The sequence below is a fragment of the Anser anser genome (assembly GCF_964211835.1).
Source record: "Anser anser genome assembly, chromosome: Z".
Lineage (NCBI taxonomy): Eukaryota > Metazoa > Chordata > Aves > Anseriformes > Anatidae > Anser > Anser anser.
In genome coordinates this window covers 73,030,988-73,056,793 of record NC_139723.1, presented here as the reverse complement: position 1 = coordinate 73,056,793, position 25,806 = coordinate 73,030,988, and the positions used below count along the sequence as shown (strand labels likewise).

Sequence of the window (25,806 nt, the reverse complement as noted above, 5' to 3'; positions counted from 1 at the left end):
ACAAAAATGAAAGCTGTGGATACAGCAACAGCATTAAATATTGCAATTAGCACTGTAACATAAACCTAAAGACAAGATGGAATTAATAGAAGTACAAAGTTGAAATGTTTTGACATAAACTGTTTTGCTAAAGTAGACTTCTCCCTGGAGAAAAACACTGAAAGATGCAGTCTTGAAAAAAAGTGTAGACTAAGATATCTGCAGCTTTCAACAAAAAGCTGCACCAATGGGAACAAATGGTTTTGTAATCGCTGGGTCGAAACAATTTAACACAAACGTGTACTTGCTGTCACAACTAACAAATCTAACAACTGTAGACCAAAATTTTAAAAAAGGAAATAAAATATTAACTAACATAGCACTGACGTGATCTCAACTTAGCTTTAAAAACTAAGTTTTTTTCAAGTGCAAATGATGATTTGGAGAGCTCTTACTGGTTCTGATCTGCACTATAAATAGCCAGACATTGTGAGAAGTCTCATGCTTCCAGTAATACTGGTAACTTCTGAATTGATCTCATATTTTATTTAACGAAAACTCCACACTGATGAACTAGGGTTGCTATACCACAAATAAAACAAACCACATCACAGACCATCAGGGAAGAGGTAAACTAAAAAAATGCATTATATAGCTTGTAAAAAGTGTAGCAAGGGATTTCAGAGGAGGCATCAACAATAAACTAAAATCCTTCTGGGGTGAAGCCAAGATAGATTTCGGCTGAGATATGCCACAGCAAAGAGGGCATTCCCTCTTCCTCTGGGACATGAGTCATGCTGGATCACTCTGCTCCATCAGCAGAAGACCACACAGACCCGTCACGTCAGCCACACAACGAGTGCGAGAGCCGCTGTGGTGGCTCGTGCGCCTCTTGTGAGATACAGACCAAGCTACACATGTACTAAAAAGCTGCTGCAGTCCCCTTCCTCCTACAGACCTCCCAAGGCCAGATGCTGCTGGTTGGCCTCAGGCCCTGCGCCCCTCCACCCAGCACTGACTCAGCTCTGGACAGCACGGCTTCTGTCTGTGTGTCCCCACAGGCTGTTCCACCTTGTTGTGCATCCGTGGACACGTTATTTAAGAGATGACAAGAGCTCACAAGCATGGGCCTGGAGTAAGACACACACAAACCTCACCTAAAGAAAAAAAAAAGGCAAAGAAAAAAATGCAAACAACTGACAACAACAAAAACGGATAAATGAATAAAGCAGGATTTCCCTGCCAGCTGCTGTGAGTCTGCATCTCAGAAGAGGCATACCCTGAGAAGAGCTGCTCAGTGCAGGAGCAGGCAGCTGGTATGGTCAACCCTGGCTGTAAGGTCGGTGATGGCTGCAAGCAGGAGAGAAGCCCAGAGGTTTCTGAGAGGGAATTACAGTAAGTGAGCCTGTGATCAGTCCATACAGTGCATTTCCAGAGTTACTACAGAATAAAGTAAAGTCCTGCCTGAGATGGCAAATATTTTTCTAAGAAGCAACCTACCTGTAACTCTCATGAGAAACAGGTTACAAGAAAAACACCCAGATGCTCACCATATGATTTCCTATTTCCACAAATGCTCCTCAGACTGGAGCTCTCAAAGAAGGAAGTTTTCCACCAAGAAAGAAGCTAACCGGTTGCATTTACATCTTCTCTGTTTTCATGCAGCCAGAAACGAATAGCACGACACACTGTGTGAGGGAGAGAGGGAGCCAGCAGCAAGCACCACGAGGTGAGAGACCATTATCAACCAAATGCTTTCTGATCCAGGATTAGCAGCAGGCTCAAAAGAACTTCCTGATCATGGCATTAAACAAGGGCGAGAGAGCGGCTCTCAGGGCACTTCATTTCCGATGCCTTCGCGATGACCTTGTCCATCCCTGCCAGGTGAGTCCTGCCCTGTCACTGCCACAGAAGGATGTTTGACAGAAGGGATGAACCAGGCACAGACACTTGCCATGCCATGCGGTCATACTCCTCAGAGAAGCAGCGCTGGCCTGAACACACATTTAGCTTAATGACCCGCAGGACCACCTGCCCATCACCCGATGGCAGCCTGAAACAACGCCTCTGGGAATGAACCCCCCTTTCCTTAATTCCACCCAGTGGCACCACTGAAACCAGTAACACTCTGGTTTCAGATTTAATTATTTCATCTTAATTGTCCAAATCCCAATCATCGCCATCCATGCAACTGAAGCAGAAATGAAACTTGCTGGAACAACTGCCTGCAATGGTCAAGAGGAAGAAATTGAAAACAAAGCAGAAAGAGTGGAAAGCAGGGAAATGGCGAAAGGAGGCCAGGGAAAGGAGGCCACAGGAGCAATCCTGAGCGGAGGCAGATGCCAGCCCCTTGGCACAGGGGGTAATGCCCCCGAAGAGCTGATGGTGACCATGCTCACCCCATGCTCTCTGCAAACGGCAGTGGGGAGTCAGGTTGCCATGTCCTCAGTTCCTTCCAAGAAGTTCTGGCAAGCAGCAATACGGGGCCAAGCCATAACGAATTAACTCTTGAAAAAAGTCCTGCTGGTGCTCAAACCTTGGCAAACAAGGTACCAAATGCACTGGCTAGAACGATCCTTTCCCAGGTACTCGAACAATGAAGTACACTACTACCTGCATGATTTTTGGGGGATTACAGCATTGTCTAGGAGCCCTGATTTCAATTGCTTTCACTGTAAAAGGAGAGAGAAGTCAGTTTCTGACTTCAGAGTTTGTAAATCCAAGTAGGGAGGAAATAAAGGTCCATGGCTGTCCCCCGTCACTGGCCAGCAGCAAAATCAAGGAGCTGTATCACCCAAGATCTGGATCAGTTCTTGATTTCCTACACAAAAGTGCTTGTTGGTACAACTGAGAGCACGACGGCACTACTTGAAAGATAAAGCTAAGCAAGTTTTAATATCCAATATGAAAAGAGTGATGGTAACTACTCCTTTGTGCTACAACTCAGAAAACAAAAAATTTCAGTGCAAAAGTGCCAGCATGTCACCATGACTCTGACTTGAACCACTCAGTCTTCTTCATGCCTTTATACTATTTTTTGATCTAATACCTTCCAGATGACAGTTGCTTAGTTACAAAAACTCTCAGATCAACAGCTACAACATCCAAATCTTGCCAAAGGTCAGATCCCACTGCATGATCATTCAGTGTCTCAAAGACATGTCTTTTATTATTTTCCTTAGCATCTGAGATAAATACTGAGACATTTTACTATAGTAGCTTGCGCTCTGTTGAAGCAACAGTACAGCCTGGGACAGTATGTGCAATGTTATCATTGTAACTATAGACATACTCTTATAATCTCCTATTACATGAACTTTGTAGCTTAGCCACAAAAAAAAATTAATCCTGGAAGAGAATAGAATAATGAAGCTTTTGCCTAGGAGTAAAGTTTTAGAGAAAAAGTTTTATAAAAACAGGATGAACATTTTCAAGCTTAGCCTATGCAAGTTCTGGATCTTGGTGTACCACCAAGACCTTCTGCCTGGCTGGCTTTCCTATTTGCCAAGTCCTTTTCCACTCCCCCTGTTCCAGCCACTTTATTTGTACCAATGCATCACCACATTGCCACAATCTCTTATTGCCTTCCCTGTACGTTTTGTACCAACACATACAGCTATATGGCTATATATGTGGCACATATGGCTATATAGCTAATACACATATAGCCACATCTCTGGCTATATCCTGCATGTCTAATTACTCATTCAGTCCGGGAAGGCTGTTTGCAAGCATGGGTCAGCATTTAATAAAATTAATTTTAGGCTTGGAGTAATTTCCAGAAAACTTAGACCAGTCTGGCAGTCTTCTTCTCAGACGGGAGGCTCATCTTCCTCATTTACGGCTGTTTTCTGGTGAGACAAACACTTCACTCTTCCTCTCCTAACCTCAAAGAGAGTTCAGACATTTTAATGTAAGTGCCAGTACCTTCTGTCGCTAGTGTTACTGCCAGAGATCAGCGTCTCTGCTCTCTTGACAGTACATGCTTTCAGACTATTTAGCTCCCATCCCTGCCTTCTTCCCTATCACAACAGTCCATAAAACCAGGACAGATAATGGATCCCGGGGGTTTCCACAGCTGAAGGTTCCTTAGCCTACCACCCAAGTCTGGAAACAGCCACTGCAGAAGCTGGAGATAAGCAAGTGACTTCTCTAGTGAGAGTGTGGATGCATTCTCTCTAGATTACCCTCGAAAACCCTCCTCCATTGCCTTGGAGCTTGCTGAGAATTGCCCTAATGCATCCCGAATGATACAGCAGGTGCAACAGGATTTTAAGAGCTGATGGGAAGTTTTTGACAACTCACCCTCCACATCCTACCACTCCAGAAACATACAGCAGATACAAGGAACTGCTCAAACTTCCAAAAATACCGTGAATGCATCAAGAACTGCCCGGTTCTCTGCTTAGGAAGTGACCACAATGCCCCTATTGTTCTACTTACTTACGCAGTCTTGAAGGCAGTGCTTTGAAGTATGCAAGTGCTAATACAACACAGAAACATGAATGTTTTTATACCCGCTGAGCTTTTATTCACCCCAGTTCATATTAAGAGTCTTTGTATTACAGAATTTCATTATCAGCTTGAAAGCCTCCTTGTGAGTAACCCTGGAAAGGCTTGTTTGTGTAAATCGCTGTGCTCATTTTGTACCCTACAAACAAAGAGAAGGACCAACCTGTCAGGGAACTGTTCCCTTCACCATGAGGTACAAAGCAGACAGGCAGACCCAGACTCTGTACAAGCAAACGCATTTTCCCCCAGGGTCAGTACTTGTTAGCATCTATTAGTTGTAGAACTTCCGTAGTTATCTGAGTAATGTCAGGAAGATCAAAGAAAACCCAACTGACTTAATGAGCCATTTGCAATTTCACTAGAGCTGCCGTGCAGATTGAAGCATGAAGTCTTTGAGACAAGTAGATATTAGTGACAGCACACAGCAGCAGTGCTGGGAGAATGAGCATTTACTCTACATGCTGAAAAACACTTGCTGTTTTCTGTATACACAGGGTCAGACTGTACTTGGAGAGTGTGATGATAGCATCACATAAAATATCTTTATGAGCAGCCACCCAGCACACACCAGGACTGCAAACAGGTGTTCTGGTGCCTAACAAGTTACAAGCAAGCCAAGTCAAGGAAAAGACTATGAGGAAAAACAAAAACATCCCCCAAAACCCCAAAGCCAAGCCACCAATTAAGTGGGTGGTCGAGCTGGTGACCACCATGTCACCTTCCATTCTGGACTAAATCCCAGAGGCTACTAATATGCACTTAGATCTATATTAGTATGTAATAATGTTATTAAAAATCCCGTGCTCTTGTATTTTGTGGTATTTTAATACTATCCCAGGTTCGTGACCAGACAAACCCATCAGACACAACCAGCCAGCACCTCCCAAAGGATCATTATACTAAAATCCTTGTGCACACCGATGCTCCAGTGATGAAATACCACTAAAACATCTGTCAGTAAAACCAGATGAATATACACGGACCATTCTAGATTTTACTGTGGAGGACCATTGATGTGGCAGCGAGATGCTTCAGCTGACAGCAAGGTCTCATCATGCTGGTCTGTGCGCAAACCTAGAGACTGCTTTCTCTGAGGAAGGGCTAGAAAAGTAATTTGAGGAATAGAAACACTAAGGATTTGGCTGCATTGCACAGCAAACTGATAAAGTCCATAGTAATGATAGTTTGTGCCTTCTGGAAAGTGAAAAAAAAAAAAAAAAAGAGGAAGAGTTGCCTCCAAAGTCAAAAATAATGACATAATGATGGCCTAGCATGCTTAGTGAGGGACTGGGTCTGCTCTTGCCTCCTGGCAGTTTAAGAGCTCACACAGCCTCTGTGCCATGGGTTGCTGAGAACTAAAGCCAAACAGCTCATTTGAAATTGCTGCTCTCAGGCAGCCCATAACATCGACAGACATCAAGACTACAAGGAGGAAGTGCACTCACGCAATTAGCAAAATACAGTTGCCATTTCCAATATTTGTTTTTCTACATAATTTAAAAACATCAACAGTCAGTACCAAGTGTGGATCCAAAACAACAAACTCTCACTCACCCAGCAACACAGAAACCCTCAAAAATTAAGCTGGATGAGATATGGCCTGGAGGAGGAATGCACCCTCTGTAGCTGTCCCCCAAATCCCACTTCTTGCAATTTCAGGGATTATTTTTCTTTTAATATCTACCTATTTGCTAGCTAAATCTGACCCTGCTTAGTTTATGACTGCACCCAGAGATGGCTTTTCTCCAGACAGCTTCTGTGTCCTACTTACCACCCGTTATTAATGCTGCCTATGCTTTGCCTCCACTTCAAACGTTCCCCTTTGCAGGATATATATATATATATTTTATTTTATTTTTTTGCTTTGGTTGCTAAGGGGGAAGCTTTAGCATGGTGGGCAAGGATTTAGTCACATGTGAGCTGTAGGGAACATTATCCTTACAGATTAATTTGGAAATCAAGGGGGACAATAGGCTGTGTTCATCTTCCACTCCTCAAAAGCTTTAAAAGTATCTCAAGATTCTTCTGTTCTCTAAACAAGATCTGTTATTCTTCAGTATCATTCAACCAGAGACAACAAAGAGAATAAAATACTTGTCTCCAGTGTCATTTACCAGTCAGAGATAAAATTAGTAATTTCACTACAAATCAGAAAGCAAACTACATTAATATAAGCAACAGCTCTACACGCATCAAAAGGTTGTTTCACAACTGTCTTTCAGATGTACTAAAGGCAGCTCCCTCACTGTGAAGTTAATTCAATAAGCAGAGGGAATGTAATTCATTTGGTACATACTGTTTGCTAATCAAAGAGTACTTCTTGGCACGTAAACTGTGCATGACAGAATGTTAAGCCTGAAAACATATTGTTAGTCCTCCAAGTTTTCATCAAATCCAAGAACGTAACGTACGTGCATGCAAGTGAGTCTCCTTATTCAAGTAACAAAGATAAAAGCTGTGTAATGAAGTTCTGTAATGGTGATCCGTGGTTCTGGGGAGAGCTCATGAGAAAACTTTTCCCCCTGTATTTGTGCAGGATAGAAAGCTTGATGACTTTTTCATTTCTTTTTCTTTCAATTATTATCCCACTGAGTATCGTATGTTCTGACAGCAGCCACACCTATGAGCAAAGTTAATCAGTAAAAAACAGAATCACAGAATGATTTGGGTTAAGGGGCCTTAACAACCACCTAATTCCAACACCCCTGCCACGGGCAGGAACACCTCCCACCGGACCAGGCTTCTCAATGTCTTGAGCACTTCCAGGGATGGGGCATCCACAGATTCTCTGGGAAACCTGAGCCTCACCACCCTCATAGGAAAGAGCTTCCTCCTTCCAAATATTTAATCTAAATCTACCCTCTTTTAGTTTAAAAGCTATTCCCCTTTGTCCTATCACTACACTCCCTGACAAAGAGTCCCTCCCCAGCTCTCCTGTAGGCCCCCTTTAGGTATTGACACGCCGCTGTGAGGTCCCCCAGGAGCCTTCTCTTCCCCAGGCTGAACACCCCCAGCTCCCTCAGCCTGTCTCCGTAGGAGAGGTGCTCCAGCCCTCTGATCATCCTTGTGGTCCTCCTCTGGACTCGTTCTAATACATCCATGTCCTTCTTGTGCTGGGGGCCCCAGCCCTGGATGCAGCACTGCAGGTGGGGCCTCACAAGGGCAGAGCAGAGGGGCACCATCCCCTCCCTCCACCTGCTGCCCACCCCTCTGTTGGTGCAGCCCAGGATGCAGTTGGCCTTCTGGGCTGCCAGTGCACACTGCTGGCTCATGCCAAGCTTCTCGTCAACCAACACCCCCAGGTCCTTCTCCTCAGGGCTGCCCTCAATCCATTCTCTGCCCAGCCTGTATCGGTGCTTGGGATTGCCCCGGCCCAGGTGCAGGACCTCAGACACGGTGCAGTGGGGAACAGGGTCAGGAACAATCTGGAAAGGCACGAGCAACACCACCTCAGGAGACTGCAACACTGCAGTTGGAGCAGGTGGGCCTACACCACAAGCAGCCACACCGAAGAGCTGCCAGCCTGGCCAGTTTGTTGGCTACAGAGGAATATTCCACTGTGCTCCTTCATGCGACATGAGCTGCAAAGCAACAGAACGGAGCATGGTTCGCTGCACGGTGTCTGCTTGCAGTTTTCCTGGACTGACAGATGCTGCAGCTGACAGAAACCACATCCTCCCTCTCAAACCATTGTTCTTGCAATCTTAAATAATCTCATCAGTAGCGAACAATTTCAGAGATGAAAATCTGATACGTCTTATTGTATCCACAAGGATCCGAACTTTGTTCTGGTCTCAGAATTAAGTAGATAAGTAAGTGACAGTGACCACTGTTAAAATGAGGGGGAAAAAAACAGGCAAGCAAAGGTTTTATTTGAAAATGCTGAAAAGGAACATTTTTTAAATATAGTATTTCATTTAGGGGAAAAAAAATATATGAAAATTCAGCCTTGTTCCATATTTACATCGTAAATTCAATGTTCCAAAATTCAATGTGAGGAAAAAAAACCTCGCCAGGTACAATTACAAAACTGTGTCCAAAAGCAACACGCTGCAAAGCTCTTTGTCAACATTTATTAAAAAGCAGAAAGTAGTATAAAAATCTATACGTGTTTGCAGCAACTGCCAGATAGCACATGTGCAATCTACCTGGACACAATAATGGGATCTGACGTGTGTACTCATTCTGAAAAGGACAGGATAATGTCTCCATGAATAATCATTAGATGGTTCAAAGCAGCAAACACAGTGCAGCTGGAACATATACCCTGACTCCTTTAGTATGGATTACATACTTTTAAGTTACTGTTCTATTAATGCAGTGAGATTGGAGAGAATTCTGTAAATTCCACTAGTTGTATTCCACCCTTAATTGCTCATCTATTTATTTTTAACAGGATCATCATCACATTAAGGAGCAGTTTTGAGTACACTTGATGTTTACTTTCAGAGCAGTTAACTCAATATACAAGCTCTGTTTCTGTGTAGTTTAACACATATTTCAAGCCTGTGTCTTCACGCATCATATGTATTTTTTTAAACAACTACTAGGATTTCAATTTCCATACCAGCTCTGGAAATGATTTTCAAAGTCCATTTCTTTTGCGATGGTTAAAAGAGCCATGCAAAGACAAAAAAAAAGTATCCATGAAGCAGATATGATTACACACTTAGGGCTCACGTGAAAATCTCAGTTGCAATTTGGAAAAAACCAACACTGCCAGGTATTCCTGCCCAATTATTTACTAACATTTCAAGTGGTTTAGTTGTAATCTCTAAATTTGCTGTGGACAAGAGCATACTGAGAGTTCAAATACAAATCATTCAGAGCTTAGACAAACATATCCAGAAACCATTTGAACCTTTTATTTTTTCGAACAGCTTCAAGGAAGCACTTTATGAGCCAGAGGGGAAAAAAAGTTTTTTTAACTGGCTATTCCATTAATGCAGCAAGTTTTAAGATGAACCTGGTTGTTTCTCAATTGTGCTACTTCATGTTCTAAAGAACACTCAGAAAGATGTTTATCAGAGAAAAGAAATCCCTGAACAATGAGGTGAGTGTTTAACAGTAAAACCCACTGGCAAAGTGGGATTTCAGTTCTAAGAAGTGTTCTTCAGATTCACCACTAAGAGAAACACACAACCCAAAGGAGTCTATAAAAACATTAATGGAGGATATACACACACCTGCAAGTACAGTCACACAAGCATTTGTGAATCATATTCAACTGTCTATAAAACCATTTGTGTCACCACTTTGTCTTTTCAGGTAACATGTGTCCCTGTTTTTCCTAGTTAACAGTCACTTGGGAAAGCTGTCATGAAAACAGTTCAATCCTTCTCGAAAGTGAGGCATGTTTTCTTCTCAGGATGTCTTCACAGTGTCATAGACACTGTGCCATTCATCACAGAGAAGAGGACAGTGCTCCCAGTAGACAGACATTCCTGGTACAGGCACCTCCAACCAGATAGCAGAACATTAGCAGGCCATTCATCCCCGTTATATATTTTTCCTGTCTGTATTTTTTTTTTCATTCCTTTTTTCTAAGGGAAAAAAAAAAGCTCTTGTGCTTTAGCATTAAATTTCAGGTTTCCTAGCAAGTTGTCAAGAACATAGTCGCACATACATGCCTTTAAGCTGAAAATTGGCTGTGATTTATCAAAGTCAGAACAGTATAAATAATGCAAGTCTTGCACAGACGTTTTGCAATGTAACAGCCAATGGCCTGCCAACACAGCATTCCAAATACACAACCTCTACAGTGCTCTCCAGAGTTTCTTTCCTCAAGAAATTCTGTATGATAATCAAAGGGCTGTTAGAAGGCAAATGCACCCTAATGGTGTCTTGACAGCTGATATAGTGTATGATCATATGCAGAAAGAAGTCATGCATCCTTAAGGTGTATAAGGATAGTAAAGGATGCAAAATTCTGCACTGTCAAGACTTTGCTAACAAGCCAAAATGAAAGAAAAATGATTTACTGAGTACCCGAGGCCTGGTGCACAAAACAGACTTAAATAAACTCAGTGCAGCCTAAACTTAAATATTGTATTCAGTTCTGAGCTCCACAGTAAAAAAAGGGCATTAAGATACTTGAAGGCATGCCCTCCAGAGGAGGGAAACAAAGCTGGTAACAGGGCTGGAAGGCATGTCCTGTGAGGAGAGGCTGAGGACACTTGGGTTGTCCAGTCTGGAGAAAAGGAGGCTCAGAGGTGGCCTCATTGCTCTCTGCATCTTCCTGAGGAGGGGAGGCAGAGAGGGAGGTGCCAGTCTCTGCTCCCTGGGAACTGATCACAGGACACAAGGGAACAGCACAAAGCAGCACCAGGGGAGGTTCAGACTGGACATTCTTTACTCTGAAGGTGGTCAAACATTGGAACAGGCTTCCTAGGGAAGTGGTCATTACCCCCCATTCTTCTCAGTGTTCAAGAGGCATTTGGATAATGTCCTCAATAAAATGCTTTAACTTTTGGTTAGCCCTGAAGTGGTCAGGCAGAGGGACTAGATGGTTTTTATGGTTCCCTTGCAACTGAACTGTTCTGTTCAGACAAATTTGTCCACAGCCAGTGAGGAAATCTGAGGTAAAATGATCAGTGCCTATGGTGACAAACCACATTCAAAAAAAACCCAAAACATCTGCCTTCAGGTAAATGAACGTCAAGCCAATCCATATGATTTCATGATGAGTTAGTGCCAGATTTTCTTTTGAGATACAAAAGCTCCTCCTTAAACACGTTTCACCAAATACATTAGGATTATGCCCAAGTTCTGACTCTTAGTCACAGTAGCATGGTAAAAACAGATCTGCTGGAGTTTCTTGAAAATAAATTAGAAAAAGCAGCATTTCTGACACACATTCAGCACGGTCAGCAGACGTCACCCACCAGGAACTTACCTTTCTGTGATTGTTTCTCTGAGACCACTAGCAACCCCTTTCACCACTGTACTAGCCTTTGGTGTCAGCACTACTTGAGAAATAAAAAAGGAGCCCTTCTTTCTTCTTTCAGTGATTGATGCCTGGAGGAACTGAATCAGTTTTTCCGGATCTGTTGTGTTTGCCCATGGAGCTGGCATCATCTGGCCTGGCCAAAGAAATGGTACCTCGAGAGCCACTGGGCTGTGATAAAAAACCAGCACTTGGTGTTCCTTTTCCCACAGGTACTGGAGGCTTACTTCATGGGCAAATATAGCAGGACACATTTTGTTTCCATACGTGTCCTTGAGCATTTGGACAAGCTTTTCATGATGATATTTCTGCATCCCATAGAAATGATTGAAGTCCAAGAAGACCACTTCTTTTGGGTGGTCAGCAAGAAATGCATTGATCTCTTCCAGGCCCTCCTTGACTTTGGCACTGAATAAGCCGTGAGCAAAGTAGAGTTCGTTGTCTGGGTCTCTTGGCTTGGTGGAAATCCTAAGATCAAAATACCGAATGCCTGCCCCCAGCTGGCTGGTGAAGTTCATGGTCTGTGTAGCCAACCACTTCCTCATCAGCTTTTTAGCTACAGTCCCAAAAACAGACACAAAATTCTGGACCGTTTCTGGCTGTTCAGGCCCAACCGGAGAGGCTTCATCAATGTAGAAGCTAAAGGAGTCATGAGACCCTAAAAACACAACAAAGGAAAATAATCAATATTGGATTTACATGTTAGAAGGCATTAGTGATTCTTTTTTACTGAATGTAATTTTCTGACCTGTACCAGCACTGACAACAAATTCCTCCCCTGTCCTTTTTCTCAATACACAACCTTTGCCTGGCAGCATTTACCCACCAGAGCTTCACAGGAACATGACTGAAAGGCAGTGCCTGCTTTACAGCTTATCTGGGCTCTCCCTCACTCTTTTAGCTCTTACGCCTTTTATCCCACTTAACTCAGAGGGCTCGGAACGTCAAAACAAGCCTGATGTAATTCCAGCAAAGTCAGACATGTAACAAATCCCTAGAGCCAACAAGAAGATGAGAATCTGGCCCTCCACACTGAATCGTGCACTGTCTAGTTTACAGAACTGAAGAAAAAAACACACACTTTTACTTGAGTTGAAAAATGCCAGGACATGTAACCTTTCTGACCTTTATTTCAAGTCTCATCTGGTCATCAGTAAGGTTACTAAATGTTGTTTTCCTTCATAAATATACCTCTAAAATTCTTTGATTTCCCTTGTTACATAAATGAAACAGAGCTAAGGACAGCATTATGTTTCTCTGCTAAAACACAGCAACTTCATCGTGTGCCTTCAACAAGAACAGAACTACTATTTAACATACCTATGTAAAGAGGTTGCCATTTTCTACAGCATAAGGTAGTTGCATACAAAAATACCTAAGACAATTTGCTCTGCAAAATTCTCTTTATGTCAAGGTATGTCCATTAAAAAAAAGCCACACACTTATTTTAACAAGCCTTTAGGTCTTTACATGAATGAAGCTGATAATGCTAATGCTTTGGACATCTGCAAAAACATGATAGTTCTCCGTAAGGGACTTTGCCTTGCTTTATGGAGGGATAAGCTCACCCTAGGAGATGCTATCATCCTTGTCTACTACCAGCTTTCTCCAATCTACACAGACCGTCTGACCAGTCTCACTGTCCCAGCGGTGGAGGATGCTGCTGCTCAGAGTCACCACAGCAAGGAGAGGAGGTCTGCTCCTCTGCCTGCGCCACACCACTTGCAGAACTCCTCCAAGATCAGCAGGACTCGCATCTCCAAAATGGACTGTAGTGCTAAGCACTCAAGAGACCCAACTCCAAGCATCAAAAGGAGTTCAGAGAACAAGTCGTGTCTTCTGCTATTGATGCTTTTTTAGGTGCTTTTCAAAATCACTTTCCAAGGCACTCATGCTGTGACAAATACGTATCACATTAGCGAAATCCTGCTAGTCAGTCATTTCTGATGGCGATGCTATTTTAACTGAGCTGGAACAAACCCTATAAACTGAAGTGACAGCTGTAAAATTTTCTTCTTTAACAATAAGTGGAGTCATGACAAATCATCTTAAACTCTGGCTTGAATTTTGCTTTGTTTAATCTGAGAAACGTCTTAAAATTTTGTACACCCCTGCTTTCCACAGTTGTCTCTTTGAACTGCATTTTACTAATATTAGATAAGTTTTTCATTTTGATGAAGCTTTCTACTGCTATGTGTTGAAGCAATACCATATTCTTCACAGCACCTGATTAGATCACGGACTATCTTGTTACACACTGATATCCCAAGGGGCCAGATCTGCATACAGAATTTTAATGGTAAAACAAATGATTAGAGCAGCGACTTATGTTTCAACAGTGAAAAATCAATGAGATACATTAAACGTTCTGCTCAATGTAACCTGCACTAATCTAGAAATCAAAGTAAATCCAGTCCTGTTGAAAACAAAGCGTAGTTATTGATATTATCAAGGACGGATCTTGCAAACTCTTCACTTTGTCCACTGACGTTCCTTTGATTTCAGTAGGATTTACGTCAGAATAGGTATATATGTACAAACAAGAATAACTGATTGCAGCAGTGGGCCCCAAATGGTAGTAAGATTAATTAAACCATTTGCCCTTTATTGTCAGTTCTGTAGCCTCTGGGAATCTGCAGTTGCAGAAGAGGCAGCTAAGCTTGACCACCACAGCCAATATGCAATGTATACTGTGCCAAGCACTACTTAAATCTGCTGAAGTCAAGAGAGGCAGCACAGTTCTCAGGGCATAAAACTAAGGTGGAAAACTTGACAGCTGGCAGCTACCAGCTATCACTAACACAGAACATGGGGTGGGGGGCAGAGGGGAAACATCGTAGATAGAAGCTACAGACCATTACAAGCAGGATAGGCTACATTTTTTTTTTCTTAATTAAGGGCTTCATGCACATGTTTGAATCTAAAAATTGGGTGAAATTTCACAGTGGGTGCAAGGTACAGAGAAGAGGACACAGGACACTGAGAAAGTCCGTATTTTGTGACTAGAACAGGAAGGACCCACTAAATTCCACAAAGAGAAAATAAAGCTTAATTAAACTTGGTTTACAACAAAAAGAACTGATGTGAGCTGAGCTCTTCCAAAGTATGTAAAGGTTCCTCCTGACTGAAAGAAAAACAGCAAATGTTTTTCTCTTTCCACATGTATAAGTAGTTTGATCAGGTCTTTTGAATATTTATTCTCATCATGCACTCATCTGTATTCCTTCTGCCTTCAACCTGCACTCCCGTCTGAGCCAGCTTGCTCGCCTAACTCTGGGAAATTCAAAATCCTTACACCTGGCAGAGCAAATTAGTGTATGACCTTTTGTACTGCCATGTCCCAAATCACTATGTTCCTGGTAACGAGAGGATCCTGTATGGACATACACTTGTTCTAAGCAAGCAGCTTTCTTTCCAGTCTTGCTTTGGTACACAGGGACACTCTCGTACTCCTTTGCCACTGGGAAGTGGACTTGTCAGCTCTCTGCATAGCCAGATCTCTGCTCCTATAAAGAAAGGATGCAGGGTTGTCCTGTTTTTGCCTGGGATTAAAGTCAGTTGTCTTCATAGAGGCTGGTATGTTGTATGGTGCTGTGCTTTGTGATGAAAACAGTGGTGATAACATGGCAATGTTTTGGTTGCTGTTGAGCAGTGCTCACACAGAGCCCAGGACATTTCAGCTCCTCGTGCTGCCCTGCCAGTGATGAGGGGCTGGGGATGCACCAGGAGCTGGGAGGGGACAGGGCCAGGACAGCTGGCCCGGGCTGGCCGAAGGGGTGTCCCACACCGTGTGGTGCCATGCTCAGCAATAAAAGCTGGGGGAACAAAGGAGGAAGGGGGGACGTTCGGAGTGATGGCGTTTGTCTGCCCAAGAAACCATTACAGGCGACGAGCCCTGCTGTCCTGGGAGGGGCTGAACACCTCCTGCCGATGGGAAGCAGCGAGTGGGTTCCTTGGTTTGCTCTGCCTGAACGCACGGCCTTTGCTTTACCTGGTAAGCTGGCCTTGTCTCAATTTACTCTATCAGTTATTGAAACTGGGCAGTTTGGGTTTTTTGGATCACAGATGGTGCATGTATTTTAAGTGTCTCTTAATAATCGTTTCTAAGGTTGAGAGATGAGAAATGAAGCCTTTGTATCTCTGGGGAGTGTGGAGATAAGCAGACAGAATAATTTAGGTTGGATGGGAGCTCCAGAAGTCATCTGGTCCAACCCCTGCTCAATTGCTTTAGAAGTTTTCTTGCCCTGCATTAAAGTCTCCTGCCCTGTTCAGCAGCAGACCAGCATTTTCCTTGCTTTCTTTTGCTGCTGGAGCTTTCTTTAATTGCAGGAGCTCTCTGTTGCCTTTCCCACCCCTTACAGAGTTTTTGAACTTAGACGTCAACTAAACACTTTTCAGACATTCAAGGGTAAAATATGCAGTATCACTTAGACTGCAAGAGAACAGCTGCTTGTACTCTTACTATGGAGAATGGTCTCCTGTTTTCTTTAGTGAATTCCCTTAATAGGACAACTGGGAATATAAAACCCACTGTTGCTCAGCTATGGACATATTTATGGCTTCCCTGGAGGGCTAACCCCCCATTTAAAAAATAATTGGGCTCAGTGCTGAAAAAAATCCCTCCGGGAGAATGCGTTTCAGTTCAGAATTGTTTCTTCAATCCCACCAGAGATTTACAGAGAGGCACAGCAAAGCTACTATTTTCAGTGGCTAAGCCTTAACACATCATTCATAAAGAGGGCAGGCACAGCTGAACTTCACTCTTCCCTCCCTTTGCCTCACTGGGAGCTCTGGCCATCCCTCTTAACAATCACTTGGCAAATGGCACCTAAACTAGAGGTACTGATTCAAATGGTGCTGCCCAACGTGCCCCTGACAGCAGCAATCACATTCTGAAGGAGCACAAGCCACAGCAAAACCCCAAACAGGAGCAGAGTTTCACAGGTTTGGGCACCCTTTGCCCTCCTCACCTTCTCTCACAGATTTCAAACTCCTGCCTCTGCAGTGGAAGTTACCCAGCGATTGCCAGAAGTAGTCTTTTACTGTTGCTTTGGGTGTCACTAGAAGCTTTACCTGCTGTTGTTTCCTATATTTAGGAGATGACATCCCTTGGTGACTACTGCTGAAGCATCACATGCTGAGGCAGTCTAAGCTTTTGGAAAACATCCTTGCCAAGAGGGCTCTACAGAGACTGACACCAGATCACAACGTTTCTCGGATGCTGCAGAGGACAGCAAGGACAGATTCCCTGACATCTGGTACCAAAGGCAACCAAAGCACATGTGCTCCCCGTCTCATTTGGTCTGTTCTCGCCATCTCATTTGTCCTAAAAAAACAGTCACACAAGGACAAAAACCTCTGTGAATCTTTACTTAACAACACTGTGATCAAGGAGCAGCAAAGTCTTTGTGCATGAACACTAGACTTGCTGCAGCTTAATATTGTGTTTCAGCTTCTTTTTAAGACAGCTGAGCCCTCACTGCTCTCCCAGCCAAAGCCACAGCACATCTCAGGAAGTCAAAACGTGCTGGCAAGAGCAGTGGAACTCAGGCTTCATAAAACCTTTAGTATTTAAACTGCTTGGGTGACACAAACTTAGTTTGGTAAAAAGACTGCCCAAGACAGCAACACAAAAGCAACTGGGGGGAGAAAGAACACACTATATATTGTGCAGTGGTCCAGCCTCCCCAGAGGTAACTGCGTGGCTTATCAGCTCTTCTTCCAATGCGCATCAACAGTTGTGAGCCCATAACTCCAGCTGAAGGTCACGGGGCTTACAGTACTCACGTAATGCAAAAATCCAGGTAACAGAGAAGTCAGGGTCAGAGCATGAGCACACATACAGCTTACTCTGGTATAAATAAGCCCAGCGGCTGAACTGTTAGGCTGGCCACATTAGGTTACCGTGCAATGCATGCAGACAACCCTCTGCTACCCATGACACCTCAGAACAACCCCAAAAACCCTGTCAAAACTATATGAGAAATATCTGGGTTCTCCAAGCACCACGCTGCTGTTCCAAGAAGAGCAGTTAAAGATGCACAGACAGCCCCGTGCAAGTCAATTTGGATCTGGAAAAGAAAAGCTACAAACGCCCTCCCATAGTGGGACCAGGAAGCTTCCCCCAGACCTTTGTCTTGTTCTGTACCTGCATCAAGAAGCCTACAGAGGTGGAACTGGCCACCTCCCAGGTCTCATCCACTCAAGCCGATGGTTGTGACCACGCCAGCTGGCTGGCAAGGGAGCTCATCCACAGCCTCGCTCCTGCACCTCAGCCCCCGAGAGCTGCACGGGATTTCTGCAGATCCCCTCCCATGGGCAGTTCTGGCACTGCCCGCGGGTGAGCCAAGCTTTTCAGAAAAAGTTGCCTGCAGCACGAGCAGGACCACACCTAGCTTTTGGCTTTCTGAAGGCTCAGGAAAACTTCTTAAGGGAAAGCCAAAGCAGTCAGCACTCTTCCCAGAGTCCCAGTCAGCCAAAGAGCCTCATATTCTTTTACCTTGGTATTAGCACAGAAATCCCTTCTTAAGTCAGGCTTTTCTCTAAAGGAGAACAGTGTCTTTTCATAGGTAACAATATCTGGCTTTTAGTCAAGTGAATTGTCTGATCAGAAAATAGGAAAAAAATATTCTACAAGCCCACATTTTGCAGGTGGTGAGCTAGCCCATACATAAATCAACCTGAATAGCCCCATCCCAAGTGGTGAAAACAGAAGAGCTATTTTATTTTTTGTACATAAAGCCTTGAAGTTTCTATTGAATGAGACAAACTAAAATGAAGACATTTTAAAAATAAAGCCATTAAACTTGAAATGTCTATGAGGAAACATGAACATAAATCAATCCGCTTCTTAAAAATCAAATCTTCCCCCAGGTCACACAGCACAAACAACCTGATACACAGACAGTCAAATCTCTCAAAGCCAATGGTTTTAACCTGTGAAGTAAACATTTTAGTTTTTACAAAGTATAAGTACAGGGATGAATTAACCTTGGTTTTCACTGGGAGATTACAGATAGAGTACAAGTCCAGAGCCCAATTCTAGGAACACTCAGCTGTCTGAATGCTCTTAATTACGAGCGCAAATGTCTGCAGGAAAGAGCCCCATTTTCCTCCAGCTTCTTTCAGAATAATAGAATTCCAAATTGCTTTGGAGTTTCAAGTCACACCAGCTAAATTGCAGTCCTTGAATATCTGGGAGCAAGAAGAGGCATGCAGTGACAAAGGAGAAAATGTATTCTGGTCGTGCTTGAAAATGTAAGCAAAAAGGTGACAGGAGTGACAGAGAATGAAGCTGTTAAAGTAACATTTGTTAGATTACTATAAACTTCGCAAGAATTTAGATGCTGTTGCAAATACAGCACAATTTCCCCATCTGAAATCTACTCCACAGTCTGCCCATGTCCTCTGTGCCAGTTGTATCAGTCCCAGCAACTCTTCTCTTCCCCTCTCAAAGCTAATATCCCCTTCTGCCTTGAAGACCTCACAGATAATGTGGGAAAAGGAAAGGAAGAGTTTGTTCCCATCCTTCCTGGAAGCGGTAGCCTTCCCCTCACCTGCCATCCTCCTGCTGGACAGAAAGGTGCATTTTCCCTCTTCCACCAGAGAAGGCCTGGACCCCCCCCAGAACTGCGCAAAACCCTAACTCCGACCTCAGTCCCGCATATGGGGACAGGCCGTCAGAAATCTGTGCTGTGCCGCCTCACTGGGACGAAGACTGCAGGCAAACCGTGTGTCAAGGAACAACCTGAGAAACCAGAGAGGTGCACAGTGATTGGTATGCTGACATTTTAACGTGGTTTGTTGGCAAGGGTGAACAAACCCGCTGTGTGTTAAAATAAATAAATAAATAGAAAAGTCACGTTTTGCCAACCTTTGCCAGACGTGGTTTAATACTACTTCTGCCATGGGCGGACCCTGCATTGCTCAGCCAACACATCCACATCTCTGATGGAGCACCTTAATCCACATTGAGCAGCACAGCACACCTACAACAGACGGCAGCTACCGTACCAATAGCCACGGTTTAGAGCTCCACATGGTAAAGTATAAAACATTTAAAACCCAGCACAAAGCAAATTAGCAAATGTCTTTGGCGTCCCTGCCTATCGCAGAGGGGTTGAAACTAGATGATCTTTGAGGTCCCTTCCAACTCAAGCCTTTCTATGATTCTATGATTTCATATATAATACAGAATAGAGAGTTTTATCCTTCAGAGAATCACAACCTAATTGAGGTTGGAAGAGATCTTTGTAGCTCATCTGGTCCAACTGCCCTTCTCTTGTGTCTAAAGAGAAGGAAGTGAAAGAAAGATATTTTGACAGACAGCTACAAATCATTGAAGACTGCTTAAAAAGACTTGTCTGCATCAGCTTCTTAGCTAGGGAGAAAGATGAACTGTTAGTCCCCCAGTCCAGAGACGGCATCCCATGTCTACTGACCAACTTTCAGATCAGGAATGGCTCCCTGCTTCTGTTCTCCCTATGCACAAATCAAATTTTCATGCACAAGAAATGATTTTAGCAACTATTTACTCTTGTTCTCTAGCGTCTCCTCATCAAGCATGAAATACTCCTGAGCTCACACTTTGTTGTGTGCTTTTGAACATGGCTACAATTGCCTCCGAGGGGAGCCTTTGTTGACACTGCCTGCAATCTCCAAGTCCTGCTCTTTACCCTCTCTGAGAGACATTACCATTTGAATGCTTTTTTATGTGACAGCTTGTGGTCTGTGGCAGTGCCTGCGCTGGGGAAGTGTTTCTGATTGCTCGACTGAGGCAAGGCGTTGCTCTTACGAAAGAGGCAGTACTGACTGAGGATCCAACTCCTAAGATCAAACAGGACAGAAGGTGGGGAAGGATGTTCTTTGCTTTAAAGCCAAAGATAAATGGAAATTATCACAGTACTACATGCAAACTTTGGCTAAAAACCTGGTTAGGTTAATGATTACTCAATTCATGCTAGTACATCTGGTGTACATAAAACGCACCCACATTCAGTCCCCTACAGCTCCCTCTTGTAAAAACAAGGATCTTGTTTTTTCCTTTTTTTCCTTTTCTTGTTTTCCCTTTTTCCTTCCAACACAACATCAGCTAATACCAAATTGCAAATTCTCAATGCACTGTTGAAAAGTGAGGAAATAAGAAAAAGCAACCTGTATTTCTAGCTCTCCGAACAGTATGAGCACGTGTCACAACTATGGATACCAACAAGGAAAGCTCTGCTAAAGAAACTATTCTTTAACAGAAAATTAGCACATGTTGCCCTTCTGAGAGCATGTTTCCCCTCTCGCTTGATAACTTTCTTACTGTCCTGTAATTATTTGTGTAGGAGGAGGTGTTTAAATGTTTTCTGAGACACTGAAGTGTAAATAGCCTCCCACCTCTCACCAGTCGAACCACCTCCAGCCGGATTTCAGCGTGGACTTCAAGCAGACAGCATGCAGAGAAGACAGAATGATGGAGCAGTGCTCAAATGCCAGGGGCTTTCTGAGAGCACCAGATTACTGTACTCAGAAAGCCCACCATTAAGGGAATGATTAGTTTCATTGCAGGTTGGTTCTAAACAAGCTAGTGTTCACTCAGACAAATGTAACATTAACATCAGAGGAAGCCTGAAAAGGGGCTGCAGGATCAGGCCATAGCACAGAGCAGAGCAGGCTTGTTCGCAGGTTTAATCAGCTCAGCGGAGACCTCGCACCACGGCACAGCGGCAGCATGGCAAGCTGTCTGTGGCAGCTCTGCTCACAGCCTCTTTCCATCTCTCTTGCCCCAAGAGCCGTCCCCAGCTGCTCTGCAAAACACGAGTTAGGTTACCAGAGTTCCTGCCGACACCTGAATTCAAACAGCACAGGGAACATTTTTGTACTATACATGTAGAAATGTAAATGATCATACTGAGGATTGAAAGAATCAGTTGGTGTTCCTTCCCCACTCTTTTTCCAAATGTGATCTTATAAACCTCTTAGCTGAACACAGAAGAAAAGGTGGAGGAGGAAGGCAGTGATATTGCCTGCATGCATGCCAAATGCATAAGCACCGTTTCATCTTTGTGCACTGCACTGAAAATTTTAAAAGGTGTAGGAATGACTTTAAACTTTTAAAATCAGCCCTACAGTAAGAAACTAAAAAAGCCATTCTTATTTATTCAAATGAAATTGTAAGGATGACTTCAAGATGTTTGGAAAGCAGACACAGCATATTCTTTAATGGAAGAAGGCTCGCTTCACCTATTGAGCTAACACCTATCAGGATTCATGGAACAAGAGCTTCAACTCAAACTTAAAAAAGCTCATAAGGCAACTCCTGTTTCTGGCACAGCAAGACTAGCCATTGAATTATTTTTATTTATTTTTAAGGAATTTTTACATCAAGACTGACCATGCACCTAAAACATACAGTCTACGATGGTAAGTTACAATTTCAACAGAGCAGACGCAGTTGTATGGCTTGCAAGCCATGGGTCAAGCGCTGTGATAGGTGGACCGCTGTGGCTTTATTTATGAATTTAACTGCATATATGAAGGTTGAATAGTATATTTTGTATCAAACTAATGACTATCACATACATCCTTGAATATTATGGACAGCTATAACGTGAAGACAGATTAGCTATCTAATTACCTGGAAATAAAATCCCTGGGGGGGCAAAGCCCTAGCTACACAAATGAGATCCACAAATGAGGATTCTTTCAAGTTTTCGCTGCTTTGGGAACAGAGCAGACCAATCTACAATGCTATTTTTTCTTTCTGCTCTGCAAGCTCACTGCTGGTTGTACAGATGCATCTGAGATCTCTATCACAACTGACATTTTAGTTAGACACTAGTCTTAGAATTACCCTATTAGCTATTTTCCTCTTAACTCAAGGAATAGCATATGAATGTGAACATTTCAGAGTACAAAAGGTGTATCTGATTCTAAGCATAAAATTAATGTGCCAGGAATAGTTCGGGGCGTATTTTATTCCAGCACCAGCTCAGTCTGGCTGAGTGTGTCATCAGCATCCAAGTCATATCTCCTGGGGCAATCAGCAACACTTGCATTGCAAGCCAGTAGCTTTGGGACTGGCAAGAAGCTGTGATGACCCCAGGCAGCTCTGCTGAGCATGTGAAATGGCATCTCCTCACAGCGAATGCCTTCCGATCGTAATTCTTGTTCATAACCCTAATGCTACCACTGACAGGACAGCCTTCAAGGGCAGCATGCAGCTGAGGAGGCTTATAAAAACGAGAACGGGCTGCTGTTGATCTGTTCATATCTCTTCTTCTCCATGCACACAGGAGCATAAAGCGCTACTTATTATGTATAGCCACAAGTAATGCAATGTTCACACCCGAAAATAGGATCAAATCAGACCACCTCTGCTTCTTGTGCTTTTATTTATTTGACTTCTTTTCATGAAAAACAGCCTTTAATACTCTTGGTAAGAAGACAAATATCCCTTGAAATAACTGCTTCTGATTACACAGACTCTTGCCAGTTACTGCATCTTTTCAGCACTAGAGAGCATTTTGGATACCTGATTTTGCATTTCCCTCATCTCTTGCCTCTCCCCTCTTCTTTGATGTAATTTCCTCCCTCCCCTCTGGCATATACAATATAGCCCTTTCCTAACTCATTGCTGCATTGACAGCATGTATTAGCCTCACTATTGTTGCTATTTCATTGTGCTCTTTTTTTTTAATTATTTTTATTTTTTTCCTTTTTAAACCAGTGCAATATTTTCTATTAAATCTGAATAACGCTACTGAACAACTGTAGCAATCCTGTAACTGACAAAAATTACTTGCATGGCATGTGTAGCTTCTGCATTACCCATTATTTTAGGGCCAAGAAAATGAAAACTGGGAGGCATGGTTGGATAAAATGAGATTGCATTGCAAAGCTGTGGAAGAATGATGCCTTAAAACAAATTTTCTGTGACTTCAAAGATCTCTACAAGAAATCCAATGCAGTCTGAGATGCATCTCCAAAAGAACTTTAAAGGCAAGATCTTTCAGTGGTATCTAGAAGCATCAAACTCTGCTGCAAGGACACCTGTGAAGCAAAGAATAAGGATTCCTCCTACACTTTAATAAGTGCACTGCCAGCCAGTGTATCAGCACTCCAGGATGGGCTGTCCTAGGGGTGGTACTGGTGGAGTTTTCTATTACCATGCAATAAATCCAAGCTAGGCTCATCTTCATTTTCTCAGCCACTGAGCTTGAAAAGCTGGGACAAACCTGAGCAGTTAATCTGATTCTTGTGAGAGAAAGATGGAGAGGCGAGTGGGAGAAATATTATTCCCTACTCTGAGTCAGTTCACAAAGGCTTTCACACAAAAACCCTCTTTAAAGATCACTTTTAGGAAGCTGTCCATATAAACTTAGCTGACCAACCATGTCATGACTCAGAGATAATGAAAAGATGCAAAGTACTGCAAAGGAATGGAAGGAAGAGGGAAGCATGGAAGTTGTTATATTTTCACCATTCCCCCTGTTCTGCCCTCTTCTTTATCCTTTGTTTGCTTAATATCTTCACACTAGAGATTCTTCTATTCTTGTGTATTGCCTGGTACATTTGACAAACTGCTGCAAACAAAGCTCCCAAAGTCATGGTGCTGTACATGGAATACCTCCTGAGGACAGGTGCTCTAAAAGAAGTCTCTCTTACAGAAGATCTCCTCAACTATAATCAAAGCCACTGTAATGTTTGGCTTCATGTTTAGTAGAAGGGAAATAATGAAATACTTCCCTTGGGCCTGAAACGTGAATGAAAAACACTACATCTTTTCCAAAGCTTTTTTTTTTTTTTTTTTTTTTTCCCTGCAAAACTCCAGAAAAGCAGTCCTAAGCATTTGGAGCCTGAGCTTTATGAAGACACCAGTTAAACATGTACAAGTGGGGTCCTCCTCAGATGTGTGTGTCTCCTGCCATCACTTTCCTTTGCTGTAACTAAACAGGGTGCCAGAGAATGGGCAGCTGGAGCAGTGTCACCAGGAGGAAGCACGCCAGCTCGCTTAGCTGGCTGCAGACACCATCACACCACCAAGTTACCACACCATGGTGTCACTGGCCTTCTGAAGCCCCACGTCGGAGGTCTGCAAATGCAGGACAGCTCTGCTTTAGTATCTACAGCCTGTTTTACCAACTTACTCCCTGTGAAAACACTGCAGAGGAAAAAAACTTTCTAGGAGGTTCCTCTTTCCACATAATCAGTCTCTGACTTTCACATCCAACTGCAGAGCAAGGAAAGTAACCTCACCCAAAAACTTTGCATGTGAGAGTTCAAAACTTTCACAAGACGTCCATTCTAAGATGTTACGAACCATCAGATACTGATAAACTCTGATCTTGCATGTCCTCTTAGCATCCAATGCTACTCTCACATTTCACCATTTTCTTGTACTGTTCAGTTTCTCATGGAAGATCTCCACGGCCACATGTACTCACTGTAAACCATCTTTCCTAGGAGATGATGGAGAAAAATGTGTCTGGCTGCACAGTGTGTGAAGAAAAGCAATCATGACACCTGTAAAACACCAAATGAATAAAAGCGAACACCCTTTTGCAATCGGATGACACCCAGCCTTAAAGACAGTGGGCAAAGAGGCTTTACGGAGGAAAAGAGTGGAAAGATGCACATCGTTGGAAAAGGAGAATCCATTAAAAAAATAAATAAATGTATTTGGTTAGTACTTGTACTGGGTCTAGCTGGGATGGAGTTCACCAGAGCAGCCCATAGAGTGCTGTGCTCTGCACCTGTAGCTAGAACAGCCCTAATAACACTCAGCAATAAGAGCTGAGAAAGGGGAAGGGGGCAGGGGATCTCATTGTGAAGACATCTGTCCTCCCAAACAACTGCTACGTGTATGGAGGCCCTGCTTCCTGGGACATGGCCAAACGTCGCTTGCTGATGGCAAGTGGAGAATTTATTTTTCCTTCTCTGTGCTTCCACATAGTCTTTGCTTGTTTTTCCCTCTTCCTCTTCCCTTCAGTTAAATTATCCTTATCTCAATCCTTATTTTTTTTCCCATTCTTCTCCCCCCTCTTTTTTTGAGGAGGAGGAGTGAGGGAGTGGTTGTGGTGGGGTTTGGCTGCCATCACAGTACTGAAGCGAATAGTAAGCAAAAGTGATCTGCTTTCTAACTCCTTGACCATGAGATATGAACAGACAGGAGACCTTTCTGGAGCCAAACAGAGAGGTTTAAAAACAGATCCTGTCTGAGCTGGGTGCAAATGCACGCATGTAACAGTATTTCAGATTGGTTAAGGTAAGAGCATAGTTAAGGCAAGCACTGTCAGATTAGCCGTGCTGTGAAAGGGCAGTGTCCTCCTCCAGGAGCTACACCTCAGCAGAGTTTTAAAAGCCCTCTAGACAAACGTATGGGA

General features: G+C 43.3%; 1 protein-coding gene across 3 annotated transcripts in view; it reads right to left on the bottom strand.

Annotated features, from left to right (window-relative positions):
* Positions 1-25,806, bottom strand: part of PLCXD3 (phosphatidylinositol specific phospholipase C X domain containing 3) — a 91,825-nt gene that overhangs the window by 25,091 nt on the left and 40,928 nt on the right. For all 3 annotated transcript variants that reach the window (XM_083818424.1, XM_083818425.1, XM_083818426.1), the window contains exon 2: positions 11,387-12,095. In XM_083818424.1, coding sequence (XP_083674550.1) covers positions 11,387-12,095 — 709 coding nt within the window. The remainder of the gene's footprint in view (positions 1-11,386; positions 12,096-25,806) is intronic.